At 32.7% G+C, this 17195-nt stretch overlaps 1 protein-coding gene across 1 annotated transcript; it reads right to left on the bottom strand.

Annotated features, from left to right (window-relative positions):
* Positions 1-15116: 15116 nt before the first annotated feature.
* On the bottom strand, positions 15117-16802 carry LOC120088773 (NAC domain-containing protein 90-like). Its single transcript, XM_039046211.1, has 3 exons — positions 16556-16802; positions 16171-16478; positions 15117-15978 (listed from the first exon to the last, which is right to left on the bottom strand). The coding sequence occupies exons 1-3, from the start codon at positions 16737-16739 to the stop codon at positions 15889-15891; spliced, it is 582 nt and encodes a 193-aa protein (XP_038902139.1). The 5' UTR covers positions 16740-16802; the 3' UTR covers positions 15117-15888.
* Positions 16803-17195: the final 393 nt, after the last annotated feature.

Below are 17195 nucleotides of genomic sequence, written 5' to 3' on the forward strand. Positions count from 1 at the left end.
TCTGAGGGGGTGTATTATAAATATTATAGAAAATAGATGCTCATTAGATGCTTATGCTTTGCTTAGTGTCCATTGACCATGTGTCATGTCCCATTTTCCAAAATATTATCCATGTGTCTTGTAAATACTCATGCTCAATGTCCATGTAATCCACCTCTTACTTACCAAATTGCCTATAAATAGTGGTCTTTGGTGGGTTTTGAAGGATACACATTGAGCAAATTTCATACAAATTGGAGAATGTGGAGAAATTTGAGAAATTTCTTATTTCTTAATTTAATTTATTTATATATTATGTTCTATTTATTTTAATATTTATATTTTATTACCATCTTTGTGCTTACGAGCAATTTGTGAAGGATCAACGCACTATTAATTGGTTATATCCAATAGACACAAAAATATCTATAGTATGAAGAGTGCAGCTGTCGGTCTTTAGTGGAATGACTGGCAGTTAATGAAGGTTGATTAATTTAATTAAAGAGTTTAATTAATTAATCTCGTATCATTGGAGCTTCAATCTATAGGTTCATTATTGGGGTTGATGCTCTAAATCTCGTAGGGTTCTGTAATTTGTAATTGTATTGTACAAAAATTTTATTTATTTAATAAAGTTTGAGATGTTTTATTTGACATTTAGTAGCATTAAACCCACAAACCAATAAACTAACATCCATGGTTATCTTCTGTAGTTTAAACATATATGTAGAGACATACAGGTGGATCATATTTAAGTGATAACCTAAATGGTTTGTAGTAGATCAATAAGGCCGGATACTTTATCCTAGTGATATTACGAATAAGGCTCGCTTGTAGATGTTACAATTGTTGTAAAGTGTTACAAATGATCTGATCTTCATCATTTATATGAAGACATGTGAGTGGAGATATTTTATACAAAGGAGTTTGTATAAGATCGGACCACGAAATGACTAGTCTCATTATATAACGGTGTTCATAATGAAGACTTACATTTCATTAGGATGATCATAGATGACATGATCTGAATCTTGAGTGAATTGTAAACTCCTTCCTATGAAGGCGATCATTTGATTTGTATGGGTGAAAGTGGCCAGATCATCAACTCAATAGGCCTACCATTTTGGGGAGTCGTCTGATTCAGGAGTTAGGAACACAGCTACACAAGATAGAATTCACTCCTTCCCCAACATCGGGGTAAGTAGATAAATTTCTCTGTTAAGGACTGATTTTGGTCATAGTTGGACTATGACTTATTGTTCATTAAAGGGATCAGTGGTACTTAAGAAGTTAGATGTCACTATAGGGGCAAAACAGTAATTTTGGCCTAGTTGTACTTACGAGCAATTTGTGAAGGGTCATCATATTCTTGACTGGTTACATCTAATGGATACATAAATATATCTATAGTGCGAAGAGTGCAGTTATCGGTCTTTAGTGGAGTGCTCGACAATTAATGGATGTTGAATAATTCAATTAAAGGAGTTTAATTAATTATTCAAGTACCACTGAAGCTTCAAGGTACAAGTCCATGAGGTCTTCTCTATATCTCAACATGGATTAATTGAGAATCAGTTTTGGATTAATTTGAATTGTTCAAATTAATTGAGGGAATTAACTATATGTGATATAATTAATTTAATTTAATTATATATGATTTAATTACTATAATGTATATAATACATTAAAATATAAAATTTATTTAAGAGGAAATAAATATTGGAATATGATTCAAATATTAATTATGTGAATTGGATTCAGATAATTGAATTTAGTATAAATGAGATTTATATTAAATATCGTGCATTAATGAGATAATGAAAATTATAGGTTACATTGTATTTGATACAACATTAAACTATAGGTTATATTTTATATTTGATATAACATATAGTTTAATATATATTATATGATAAAGTGGTTTTTCCTCTCAAAACCCAGAAGAAGATGAACTAAAAACCGATTTTCCAGCTCCAATCTCTATCTCCTCCTTCGAAATTTAGTGCTTTTAATCACTGAATACATGCAAATAACATCTCTTTAGCTCAATAGCCTACAGCTGCTTGAAGATTTAATGGGATTTGTATGTGATTGTAGGAAGAACACCTCCTACTTGAGGTGTTTGTGGGCAAAACCCACATAATCCAACTTTTCCAATTTTTCATTTAAAAAATCGATTAATTCAAAAATTAATAAAAAAAATTGATTTAATTAATTCATAATTAGTCAAATATCCAAATTCAAATTAATTTGAATTTGAATTAATTAAACATATTTAATTAATTAATTTAATATCAAATATCAAATTAATCATACATTAAATTTAAAAATGAATCCTATTCATGCAATTAATATTTAAATCAATATTTAAATATTATAAACTCTCCAATTTCGTTTAATTTTAATAAATTAAATGTTAAATAATTATATCAAATATAATTTGTACAAACCCTAATTTGAATTTGAACTTATCCAAATTCAAACCCTAATTTCAATTTGAACATTTCAAATTGATATCATTCCAAATTCACTCAATTTAATAATTCAAGGTGTTCATGCTTTACGAGCTAGTAGAGGGACCTTATGGATCTACAGATTATGAGCTCCAACGATAAAGATTAATTGGCTAAAACTCTTTAGACCAAATTAATCAGTATTCGTTAAATATCAAGTCACACCACTATAGCTCGATAGTTGCACTTTCCTCACTGTAGATATATTTGTGTCCATATGATTTAACCATGACTAGTAAGTCGACTCTTCACAGGTTGTTCGTAATAACGACTGGGTTAATATGTTGTTTTACCCCCAATATTACGTCTTGTTCCTTAAGTTTCTACTGATTATTTAATGAATAATTGGTTTATGATCTAATCACTAAACCGGATCCCTCTCAGAACAGTGAGAGAGTGGGGCCCCTTGTTCAAGACCTGGATTCACTACTTAAGAGAACAACATTTCTCCTATACCTAATTCAGGTAGGCGTGAATTCCATCTTGCACCCTATGTCCCCAACTATCTACTCGGTCTTACTCTTGAAATGGGAGGCTTATTGAGCCGGCGCTGTTGAGCCAACCCTCACCCATACAAATCTAAGAATAATCCCAAATAAATAGAAGTTCATAGTTAGCTTAGGATTAAGATCGAGTTACCTAGGTCATCTAAGCGAAATAGTCAGTCTTAAATAGTAAACAGTGTTTATAAAGTAAGAGTGACTTATTTCTTGGTCCGATCTTATGCAAACTCATTGCATAGGACACCCCCACTCCTCATGTCAGTACATGAATGAATCTGAATCACTTCATTTTTAGCATCTTTACAAGAACTTGTAACAACTATAGAGTAGGCCGCATCCAATAGTGTTACCAGAATAAGATACCCAACCTTAATCATATACTATAGATCATTTTGGCTATTTGCTCGAACTTGTTCCATCTCTATGTCTCTACATAAAGTTCAAGTATTCATATAATAACCATGGATCTTAGTTTATTGGATTTAGACTTTTATGAATGCAATTAATAGATTCAATACCTTTATTGAAGAAATGTTGAATAACATCTTTATTGATAATAGAATATGTTTAATTTTACAAACTGCGAGTTTTAGGACATAAAACCCAATAGTAAAGTCTCCCACTTGTCCTAGACTAAATTCGGCCTATCTCGCAAACCTAGACTCTTCAGATGACCCTCAAACACCTTAGCCATGAAAACCTTTGTAAATGGATCAACAACATCGTGCTCTGAAGCGATTGTCATGACTATCACATCCCCTCTATACACAATCTCCCATATCAAGTGATACTTGTATTCAATATGCTTTCTATGCTTGTGGCTTTTGGGTTCCCTAAAATTAGCCACAACACCACTATTATCACAATAAAGGGTGATAGGTCTTGACATGTTTGGAATAAATTCCAGATCAGTCAAAAATTTTATAAGCCAAACAACCTTCTTGACAGCTTCACAAGCCGCTACATATTCTGCCTCCATAGTGGAGTTAGTAGTGCACCCTTACTTGTTGTTTCTCCATACTACAACTCCTCCATTAAGAGTAAACATTGATCCTAAAGTGGATTTTTTAGAATCCCTAACAGTTTGAAAATCATAGTCAGTGTATCATGTAAGGATCAAATCCTTAGACCCATACACAAGTATGTAGTCCCTCGTTCTCCTAAGTTACTTGAGGATAGTTTTAACGACTGTCCAGTGGTCTAATCCTAGATTGGACTGATATCTACTGACTATCCTCACTGCATAGCAAATGTCAGATCTTGTACATAACATTGCGTAAGTTAGGCTGCCAACAGCCGATGCATAAGGGATTCATCTCATCGTCTCATCGTCTCAACTTCTTTAAGTGTCTTAGAACATTATTCCTTAAATAGGACAACTTTGTGCCGAAAAGGTAGCAAACTTTTCTTGGATTATTGCAATGAATACTTGACAAGTAGCATGTTAATGAATGATGCCTGAGACAAGGCCAACGATCTGTTCTTACGATCCTCAATGATCTGAATATCGAGAACAAATGGCACCTCTCCCATATTTCATATGGAATTAGGCCATCAGCCTTCGTTTTATGTCAATCAGTAGACCTACATCATTTCAATGAATAGGATATCATCTATGTATAACACTAAGAAAGTCACTGAATTGTTGATGATTTTCTTGTATAGACAAGATTCATCAATATTCTGATCAAAACCATAAGATTTTATTGTAGTATCAAATCTTATATTCCAAGATTGAGAAGCTTGTTTCAGTCTATAAATAGACAAATTGAGCTTTCAAATCTTTTGCTCTTAACCCTGGGTTATGAATCTCTCTAGTCATTGCATATAGATGGTCTCCTAAAGATTGCCATTTATAAAAATGGTCTTGACGTCCATTTACCAAATCTCATAGTCATAATATGTGGCAATGGACAGAAGTATCGAGATAGACTTTAACATGGTAACAGGTGAGAAAGTCTCCTCATAGTCCACTCTATTAACCTGCGTATAACCATTTGCCACTAGTCTAGCCTTAAAGGTTTGCATCTTATCATTTGCACCTCTTTTTCTCTTATAGATCCATTTGCAACCTATAGGTTTTATCCCATCAGGTTGGTCTACAAAATCTTAGATTGAATTGAAGTACATAGAATCCATCATGAGATCCATAACTTTGATCCATTCATCTTTATCTACATCCTCCATTGCCTGTTTATAAGACAATAGATCATCAACTTTGCCATTAGATATTTCATTAGGGTTTCTGTTAAACCAATATATCGAATAGGCGGGGTCACAATGCTCTCACTACGTCGAGGCTCCATCAACGATTGAGATGGATGTGACCTACTAGATGAATCAACATCAACAACTCTTGTTGATGTACTAGGATTTTCAATAACTCTTGTTAAAAGTTCAGTGGTTTTGCTGGAAAGTTCATTTAATACTGTCTTACTGTGCAACTTGTGCTCCTTGATGTGGTCTTCTTCTAAGAATGTAACATTTTTCGACACATATACTTTATTATCTTTAGGATTATAGAAGTAACCACCACTTGTTCCTTTGAGGTAGTCTACAGATAAGCACAGTTTTGAACGAGGTTCCAATTTCTTAGGATTAACCATAAGTACGTGTGTTGGGCAAGCCCAAATCCTAAAATGGTCTCAACTGCCTTTAGGACCATTCCATAATTCCAAAGGTATTTTAGAAACACTTTTGGATAGAACAAAGTTCAAAATATAGGCTGCAGTCTGAACTGCATAACACCACAACGAATCAGGTAAGTGAGCGTAAGTCATCATATATCGAACCATGTCTAACAAGGTTCAATTCTCCTTTCTGATATACCGTTCTGCTAAGGTGTACCAGGTGCTGAGAGTGTAGGATTGTATCAATCGTAGCGGAAGAACAAGGATCATCTAAGCATTCAAATTCACTAATTTTGGCATAATATAAAGCATGCTTCTGCAGAAAAATGTGTTTCAAGACATACCTCTTGAAGAACTTCTTCAAAGCTCCATCTCCAGCTGCAATCTTCTCCATATCTTGTTGTAGACCACTTCAAGATCTTCCCCACTATTCTTTTGGTGCTCTAGATTGAGTTGTGGGACTCAAAACAAGCTTGAATCAAGGGATGAAGGAAAGAAGCTCATTGCTGCAACAAGGTTGAAGAACCTTTCTTCAAACAAGTTTTTCTCTCAAAAACCTTTTGATTGCATGCCCGATTTTCACTCCAATCTTTTCATTATATTGCAGATCAACATGCAAAGAGAAGAGTTGCATGTATTGCAGCTCATGCTTGGAGAAGACAAGGCCAAATGGTTGCTTCATGAGTGAGCTAGTTAAGTGATGGATAATGGAAAAATCAATTTTTCCATTTAAATATGTTTTTGTTTTCTTTTTCAATTTTATCTAAAAATCAAAATTTGATTTAATAAATTTATTTGATTTTAAAAATGAAAAAATTAATTAATTAATAAATAAAACTTAATTAATTTAATATCAAATATTAAAATAATTTTAACACATATCCATCTTTATATATTTAAATCATATTTAAATATATAAATTCTCCTATAACGTTTAATTCTAAAATTAAACATAATTATATCTCATATAATTACTAATTCCGTTAATTCTAATTCGAACGCTTCAAATTAACTTATCATGCTATTTTAGAGCTAGTCCGTTATGAGCTACTAGGGGGACATCGCGGACCTACAGATCATGGGCTCCAACGATCTGAGATTAATTGGCTAAACTCATTAGACCAGATTAATCTCTATTCGTTAACTAATGGGTCATTCCACTAAAGCCTATAGTTGCACTTCCCTCACTGTAGATATGTTATGTCTACATGATTTAACCATAATCAGCAAGTCGACCCTTCACAGGTTGTTCGTAATAACGGCTGGGTCAAATATCTGTTTTACCCCCGAGATTACGTCTTATTCCTCAAGTTCCTACTGATCCTCTAATGAACAACTGGTTTATGATCCAATCACCAAACCAAACTCTCTCAGCCCAGTGAGAGGGTGGGGCCCCTTGTTCAGTACCTGGATTCAATACTTGAGATAACAACCTTTCTCCTATCCCTAAATCGGGTAGGCATGAACCCCGTCTTGCACCCTATGTCCTCAGCTATCTATTCGGTCTTACCCCTAAAATGGGAGTCTTATTGAGCTTGTACTATTGAGCCAACCCTCAACTATGCAAATCTAAGGGCAATCTCGAATAAATAGGAGTTCATAATTAGCTCAGGATTAAGATCAAGTTACTTAGGTCATCTAGGTGAAATAATCAGTCTTAAACAGTGAACAATATTATAAAGTAAGAGTGACTTATTTATTGGTCTGGATCTTATGCAAACTCATTGCATAGGACACCCCCACTCCTCATGTCATAACATGTACGAATTAGGATCACATTGTATGTAGCACTTTACAACTTTTTGTAATAATTACAGAGTAGGTCGCATCCAATGGTGTTAGCAGAATAAGGTACCCAACCTCATTCATGTACCATAGATCATTTTGATATTTACTCGAACCTGATCCACTCTTATGTCTCCACATAAAGTTCAAGTACTCATACAATAGTCATGGGTCTTAGTTTATTTGATTTAGACTTTCATACAATTTATGAGATCAATAACAAGTATAATAGAAAATGTTTATCATTTTACAAACTGCGAGTTTTTAGGACATAAAACCCAACAAAGAGTTGGGATATAATTTCATGTTCTATCAAATAATCCTAGAATTTTAAACTTCATATACTCTCCACCTTGATCAGATCGAAGTGTCTTTATTATTTTACTTAATGTATTCTCAACTTTAGCCTTGTACTCTTTGAACTTTTCAGGGGCTTCAGACTTATGTTGCATTGAGTAAACATACTCGTATCTTGAATAATCATTTGTGAAGGTGATGAAATATTCAAACCCTCATATTGCCTTAACATTCATAGGACCACAAAGATCAGAATGTACAAGTTCTAAGGGTTCTTTGGCTCTGTGACCCTTTCCAGTAAAATGTCTCTTAGTCATTTTGCTTCAATGCATGACTCACATACTGTTAAAGAATTTTCTTCTAACTCACTTCAAAGTCCGTGTTTAACCAATCTCTTAACTTTATTGAGATTAATGTGACTTAATCTTGGGTACCAAAGTTGAACATTTTCTTTAAGAAAAAGTTTTTGTCTTTTGTGTTGAGTTACAACAGTTTTGAATTTTTCAGTATTAAGGAGGGCCTTGGATGCTAATGACCTTAGCACATAAAGGTTACTCTCTAAGTGTGTAGAAAAAATTTCAATACCATTTTTATAAATAAATGCTTTATTCACTATAAAATTTAAAGTATATGATTGTTCTAGCAAACATTTTATAGAAATCAAGTTCCTTTTTTAGTCAGGAACTACATTTAAGATAGGCAGCTCGACTCCTCGAGGAAAGGGCTAAAAAGTAATAAAAGATATGATTTATGTAAACATAAATGGAATCCTCCCACTGCCACAACTAAGACGAAGTGCCGAGTTCCAACTCCCATCGTCATCTCACTAGTCTTCAACTGTTGTCAGGAACTAATTCCCTGAAATAAAGAACAAATATGGTTAGTGGCGATTGAATCAATTATTCAGATAGAATCATTATTCTCTAGTAAACAAGTTTCCAGCATGAGTAAATCATATTTACCTTATTTCTCCTTCTTCTTTTCTACTAAATATATGGAACAATTTCTCTTCCAGTTTCCCTTCTGGTTTTAATTGAAACATATTCCCTTTCCAGCCTTGGTCTTCTTGCCATTTTGGGCAGCAACAGGGTTAACTTTCCCTTGGAATCCTTCTTCTTTTTATACTTTTTGGTGCTAGAAGAAGAAAGTACAGACTTCGTTCCAAAGGTCGAACCTTTAAAGAACTTTTTGGAGGATGAGATAACATTTGCATCACCCTTCTGTTCCCTGACTTTCATCAAGGACTGGTATGTCTGTAGCTTGTTAAGAAGGGTGGTCAAGTTGTAGTCAAGCTTGTTCATAACAGCATTACTATGGAACTAAAGGAAACTTTCAGGGGAAGTTTTCAAGATGAAGATAACTGACTGACTTCATCAATGACAAATCCATTCATCCCAGCTATGTTAAAATGGATCATCATGTTTAGAACATGTTCATGAACTAATGTCCATTCTTTCATTCGGGTATTAAAGATGAATTTGAAAGCATCATGCTTAAGCTGTGTAGACATTTGTCCAAACATTCCCCTCAGGGATTCCATGATCTCGCGGCCCGTGTCCATGGACACATGCTTCATGGCCAAAACTTCAGACAAATTGGCCAAGGTATATGCTCGGGCCTTTTCATTTGCCTTAACCCATTGCTCATATGCCTCTCGATCATTTTGGAATGCATTGGTAGCTGGGGCTTAAGGACACTCCTTAACCAAGACAAATCACAAGTCATCGATAATGAATACAATATTAATAGTATTTTTTCAGTGCGTATAATTATCATCGTTTTACTTATTAGCGGAAAGCAGGTTTAAGTAGCGCTTGTCATTATGAAATTGCTGAAACCATAAAATTTATTTATGTTAGTTATTAAACACATTACCCAATTAAACAACCAATAAATTTAATAAAAATCTAATGTACCCTATGTGTAGAGATGTCCACGGGGTAGGGTCGGGGATGCCATTCCATCCTCATGCCCGCTCTCTATTTCATTCCTCATCCCTGTGAAATTTCCTAAGGGGATCGGGGTGGGGATTCCACGCAAGGAACTTTTCCCCGTTACTTTTTTTTGGGTAAAAAGCCAATTAATTTAAATCACTAATGTGAACAAATTTTAATTAAATAATTAGCTTTATCACTAAATTGTTTATTATGGTTAGTTTTATATGAAAATTTGAATTCAAAGATAAATTACTCAAATTTTGGCCTAAAAAAGCTAATACTTTTTTATAGTAGAAAGAAATAAATATAAATCAAATTATTCACATATATAATCTAAATTTAAACATATTCATTATGTTTCCCAATAAATAATCAAATTTGAAATTTAAATGTAATATTTATATAATAAGAATAACTTAAAATTATATAACTATACTAAATAAATATGTAAAAGCTAATTGGAGCGGAGATGGGGAACGGGGCGGGGCCAGGGAATGTCCCCATCCCCGTTTAGCTCACCGGAAATTTTTCCCCCACTCATTCTCCCATTCCTCGTCTAATCGGGGAATCCCCGTCCCGTTCGGGCCGGGACCCCACAGGGCCCGTCCCTATGGGAAAATTGGACATCTCTACCTATATGACATCTATTTTGCAATGATGCTTTAGTGGGCACGGTAAAAGTCACCGTAAGGTGACAAATTACCACTTCACTGAATTGAGACAATCTCAACTAATAATTATACAAAAATAACTCTTATTTCTATAATCATTATTCACACTTGTTTGGTTGAGAAATTGTTAACTTAAACATTTTCTTATAAGTGTAACCTTTCATTTTAGATTCTAAAGTTTTTCCCCAATGAGCCAATTGTAGGGAAAAATCAATTGAGGAAAAAACTAAGGCAATCCTATCTATTTTTGGGGTTTGAGGAAAAATTCATGCAAATGACATCCATAGGAGGATACAAGCAAAGATGTCTCGAGGCTGAGCATGAATGTTTACTACGAACTAATGAAGAAGATCATAGGATGTGTTTACACACTTCCCTCTCCCACTTACTATAAACACTCTACCCATTCACCTCGTTATTGACTTATGCAAACACCACCCATAGGGGGACACAAGCAAAGGTGTTTGAAGGCCGAGCAGACATCTCACAGTGTGAATTTTTAGGGAGATACATAAAAGAAAAAAAATGAATCATATACCCATTTTCCTCCCATTGAGTGTTTTACCTAGGATTGATTAACTTATAAAAAAATCGGCTAATTAATTTTACTAAGTGTTTGTTAACTTTACCCCAAATAATATTTACGTTGGATAGTTTAATAATATTGATCATTGTTCGTTAAATACTTTAACAAACTTTAATCATTCATTGCATGCTTGTAACAAATCTATCTAATTCATGATGCATGAAAATATTATTTATGCATGCATTTATACTTAATAACATTTATACATTATGACACATGAACATGCTTAATAAATCATGAAATCTTATAATAGAACATTTATATTAAAAAATGATGCAATAAATAAATGTATATCCTATCGTGGGATTTTTCTATATGACATACATTATGACATATATAATTATAAAAAAGAATAACCATACATCACATGCATAATTAAAAGCAACAATTTTGGCCAGGATTGGCTTCCTAAAACATTAATTAAATTGATATAACATTTTATATTAATTCAATGAATGAAAAAACAACAAAATACTTAATTATTACAAATTATAATTCAAAATCTAAAGAAAACCGTTGTTGAACTACTTGGAAGCCTCGAACTGTCGGTCTGGGTTGACCCTTTGCTTGCGTGCCACTTGCCTAGAGCATTGGAACACTCTCCACCAGTGTTGCTACACTCGCGGTGTGAAGTTCTAGCGCCGTGCCAGCAGCGTCGCGACGTTAATGCTTCTGCTTTTATAGCGTTGCAACGCTGAAGTCTTATGCTGTAAGGTAGTTCTTCACCTATTCATTCGAATTTGACCAATCTTGCTCCATTTTCTACCAAATCGAAGCCGAAAAGCAATCATGAGTGACCGCACTTTGAGTTATAGACTCGCTATCAATAAATTATGCCCAAAACAATGGGTCCTTTACATATCGAATCATAAAATGCAGAAGAATTCTAAAAGCCAATCCGAAAAACATCCAAACGTATAAAACCCATTCAACATTCAACAATGCAGAATCCTAAACTCTCCATTAATCTGAAAGATGTTCGAAAATCAAAATTGGGACTCAACTGCACTTTGATACCAATTGAAAAAGTGGATGACGCTATGTGCGGAAAGGATCAGTACCCTAATTTGTTTTACAGAACATATAATCAAATAGAGAATAAAAGCATAAACATTTTATTTAATTTAGCATGCAACATCACGAAAAATGTAAAGGAAAAGGAGATCAGAAGATCACTCACATTTGAAGACCGAAACTCTTCCCGTTCCTCCCGTAATCACAAACTTTTCAAATTCCCTTTGAACTCACGAACAACCAAAAAACTCAGCAACAAATCTCCAAATTCCAAACACAACCACACGGAAACCTCGATATTCTCAAACGACAGAGAATTGAAGAGAGTTTTGTGGGCTTCAAGATTAATTTGTAACTGATATAATTCTTCAATTTGAGAGAGCAATCCATCTCAATTTGTAAAAGAATGCCAGAGGAAGATGAAAATTCAACCATTTCCACTTCCACATGTTAGTTAATGAAAGAATAATGGGGGATAGGAAAAGTTATCAAATAACTCCCTTCCTTAATAACCAAATTATATTAATTAAAAAATCCTTTAATTAATTATATATATATTAACTAATAATACCATATATTAAAAAACCATATATTTTATCAAATATAATACATAACCTGTTTTATAATATATCACATATAATATAACTTATAGTTTAATATTCTCTCATTTATAACCATATTCAAATATTCATTCTCTCTCAAATAAAACTTTATATTATCATATCTCATACACATAATTTTATATTAATTATATCTTATATAATCAATTTCTTTTTTAATTTGAACAATTCAAATTAATTCGATTTTCATTAATCTCAATTGAGCTAACGAGGGGATCTTATGAAACTATAGATTGAAGCTTCAATGATACTTGATTAATTAATCATTGAAGCTTCAATGGTACTTGATTAATTAAATTAATCAACTTCCATTAACTGTCGGTCACTCCACTAAACCGACAGCTCGCGCTATACATATATTTCTATATCCATTGGATGTAACCAATCAACAGTACATTGCTCCTTCACATATTGCTCATATCTACGGTTGACAAAAATTACCATTTTGCCCCTATAGTTATATCTAACTCCTTAAATACCACCGATCTCTCTAATCAACAATAAGTTATAGTCCAACTATAACTAAGCCCCTCTTGGACTAAGAGAGGGTGTGACACCACATTACTCAAGCCTTGGAATCAGTCAATTTCTTTACTTATCATAATTGTAGGAAAGGAGTGAATTCCTTCTTATATAGCTTCGTTCCCAGCTCACCAATCAGACGAGTCCCCGAAATGGTAGGCATATTGAGTTGGCGAACCTAGCAACTTTCACCCATACAAATCAAAGGATCACTTTTATAGGTAGGAGTTCACAACTCACTCAGGATTCAGGTCAAGTCATCTATGGTCAACCTAATGAAATGTAAGTCTCTTCTAACAATGGTGTTATATAGAGAATATTCATTTCATGGTCCAGATTTATATAAACTCTTTATATAAAATACCCCTGCTCACATGTCTTCACATGAATGATCAGGATCAGATCATTTATAGCACTTTACAAACAACTACAAAGTATTCCCCTGCTTAAAAATTTTAATTCTAAATTTTTAACTGCATCAATTATTTTAATTTCAAATTTGAATAAGTGTATCAACTTATATATTGAGAGTTAAGTTTTCGTTTCAAATCATTATTAGAAAGGTCCAATATACATGTCAAAGTCACATGCTTTGACGTATGGGCTACTCTATGGTAGATATTAGTTCTTTTCTTTTTTTTTTTTATTAAGGAAAAAAAAAACCTAGATGCCAACAAGAACGTAGTTCAATTGGCATAATGCTTGTATTATCGATGTTGAGGTTTGAGGTTCGATTCCCCCACCCACGCTTTAACTACGATAACTTTAAAAAAAAAAAAAAAACCTAGATCATTCCAACTTGTTGTCATTACTGTTAATTGAAAAATTTCAGCCAATCACAACATGATACATCATTAATTTAAATTCCCTTACCAACAATGAAAAGTGTGAGGAAGATTTAGAGAGCAACATTGTTGAAGAACGTGTGGGAAGGTGACAATAATGGTGGAGGGGGCGATATCGAAAGCCTTACGCCACTATGGCAAATGGAAAACAAATTGAGCTCGGGAATGATGATAAATAAGAAGAACAACAAACCAATACAAATGGCTACTGATTTGAGTATGAGATTACTCCATTGAACAAAAATCTAGGGCAAATAAACTTTGTTTTTACCATATATGTATGTATTATAAGTGAAAATTAGTTCATACTTGAAAATTGATGGCACCCTAGTGAGTCTACTATATTGAACATAGAATCTCGAAAATGGGAGTAGTGTTTAATTAGTTTGTTAAATATAATCATAAATCAATCCAAAAACTTAAGTTGATAGATTATGACAAATTTAGTATTAATATCAACTTTGACAGAGAGGTTGAAGTTGATAAAACTAAAAAAATGAAAATTAATGAAATATTATAAATTAAAAACTATATACTTATTTTTAACAAAGTATACATCTTAAATCCTTATATTCTCATAATTAGCCAATTTCATTATCGTAATATTCAAGGGTGGGGTCACATAGAGGTCAAGAGAGGCATGAGCCCCCTTCAATTTATCCATTCTTTGTATTTTTAATATAAATTATAAAATAATATATATTTATATGTATATAAGTTCAACTTAAATAACAAAATTGGTGTTGGCTTCTTGGTTTAGAGTGTTATTCCTTTGACAAGGCACAAGGGTTTGAGTCAACAATATGCAAAGTGGATGGTTTAGAAACTTTTTTATTCTTTTCAATATCAACTCTCAAGAACATTCCATTAAAAAAGAACCGTTTATTTTTTTTGTACATAATTTTTATATTCACATTATTTTCTATATATTTTCGTTAGTTTTCATTTTATTTTTACATTAACATTACTCATATAGGATTTTAAAATTAATTTCAGAGTTCAAGCTAGAGAATTATTTGATGTCACTCATTTGGATATACGAACTCAACAAGTAAGTTTTAAAATCGTCTTAGACTTTAAGTTTTTATGCTTTTAAATCTATGTAATAGAATGTAATATTCTTATTATTAATACTAGAGTTAATTCAAAATTTATATGGAGAGATATTATAAAAGAAAAAACAACAATAGAAACTATAAAGACATCCTCCTCAAAGAAGAAAAATGTTTTGGATTTTGAATCAATCTTATACAAAAATCAATATAGAAGAACTATCCGATCTTGTACATATAATGCCCTCCTATATATCCTAGCTCTGCCACCGGTTGTATTTTGAATTTATCAATTCTAGTATTTTCTTCTTTCCTTTGTGAGTATTATTCCATCAGATAGGATTTGAGAATTTGAATCTAGAGAGGAAGTATAGTATAGATATTTTATCCACAGCTTAGTTAATTTTTGCAATATTTTTATTAATTTTTTTGACAGAAAACTTAGCTTATCATTATTATTTAACATGTGAGTTAAAGAAGAATCGAATATTTGACTGCAAAATTAATTGTATAAATATTAATTAATTTATTTAGAGCCGAGGTATTAATGTAACTTTACACGTTAGCATCACGTAAATTTTGGGATATATGCTAAAATCAATTGGAATTGATAACTTAAAATAAACATATTAAAAACAAACGCACAATTAATTGGTAAATGGAAGAAACAAAAGTACAGTTTAATCATTCAACTTTCATACGTACATAAAGATATTAATTGGGCTGCACAATTATAACGATTTTAACCGAAGGTGTATTTATTTTCGTGGTGAAAAATTTGAGAAAAATGGACGTGTTGGGTATTATAAGATAAAAATGAATGATAAATGACAACTTAAAATAATAATAATAATAATAATAATAATGTAAAGCATTACGTGGAAAAAGGTCCTTGTTTATTTGAACATCAAGTTCCTTATGGTATGCGAGTTGATCAATTGCAAGCTTCTAATGGCCGTCGATCAAATGCTCGAAAGCTTCCCGACACCACGTAAACTCGGCACAAACTGAACTCATGCCGTAACTGCATCCCATTAATTTTTTGTTTATTCCTCACATATTTTAAAATAATAGTAATAATGATAATAATAAATAATATTAGTTGGTTATTTGGAAATTAAAATGAGGGAAAAAAAGGAAATTTTGCAAATTATTTCTAACAATTTTTACTACTGATAAACTCCTATAAAAAGAAAATTAAAATTTTAAAATTTACCTGGGGTATGGGAGTGGAAGAGGAAGGAGAATGAGGAGGAATGTTTTGAATGGCTTTATACTCGTTCATTTTCCACTTAGTTTTATTTCCAGTGGGAGCTTTTCCTCTGTAAAACACCATGGTTTTCTTAACTCCGATTACCTTATTGTGTGAAGAGTACACATAAGACGGTGACCCGGTGGCCTTCCAATACCCAGAACCAGACGACGTCGTTCTGTTTGCTCTCCCTCCTCTCGCTTCTCTCTCTTGCTGTTTCACAAAGAAAAACCACTGCTCACTGTCCCTCCTAGACCTTTGCCCTGAATACCCTGCAAAAATTAATTAAATTAATTACATACGTTAATCAATTAATTAATCAATTACATTAGTACACTACATTCCGTACTAGAGAGATCGAATGGCTCAATGGCATAAATATCGACCACCGGAATCACACGGTGCATATCCTTACGCCGCCCTTGAAGTTGGTTGTGTAAATAAAACGATACTAATTCCTCCTCCGTCGGAAAGAATCGGAACCCTGGTAAAATCTCCTCCTCTTCTCCACCAATTATTACCTGATCATCCATTTATTTTACTTTTAATTTTAATAATTAATTTCCTTCCTTTTATTAGAATAACTGTGTGTGTGTGTGTGTGTATATATATATATCAAAGAAGATGGATGAGAGTGAAAGAGATGGGATTTTGCCGAGTAAAATTAGAAAATCTGGGATTCTCTACTGTCTGTGTGTGTGGAAAAACTTTTCACACGGTTCTTACTTGTTGTTGACTTGTTAATATAATGTATAAATTCATATTTTATTTTTCTTAGCTGCCCCATTGAACGCGTTTCCTAGCACTTCTCCTCTCCCATTTTCTTTAACTTTATTATTCATTATTTTTCCAATGCTACCTACATTCCGTACATTTTAACTCTACATTCTACTTTTTTTTCTCTTTATATGCTACTGTAAATATATCAATTTATACTCATAAATTTTAACGGTGGTATTAATTTAAACTCTAAATTTTTATAAATATAA

Source organism: Benincasa hispida, chromosome 10 (genome assembly GCF_009727055.1).
Source record: "Benincasa hispida cultivar B227 chromosome 10, ASM972705v1, whole genome shotgun sequence".
NCBI lineage: Eukaryota > Viridiplantae > Streptophyta > Magnoliopsida > Cucurbitales > Cucurbitaceae > Benincasa > Benincasa hispida.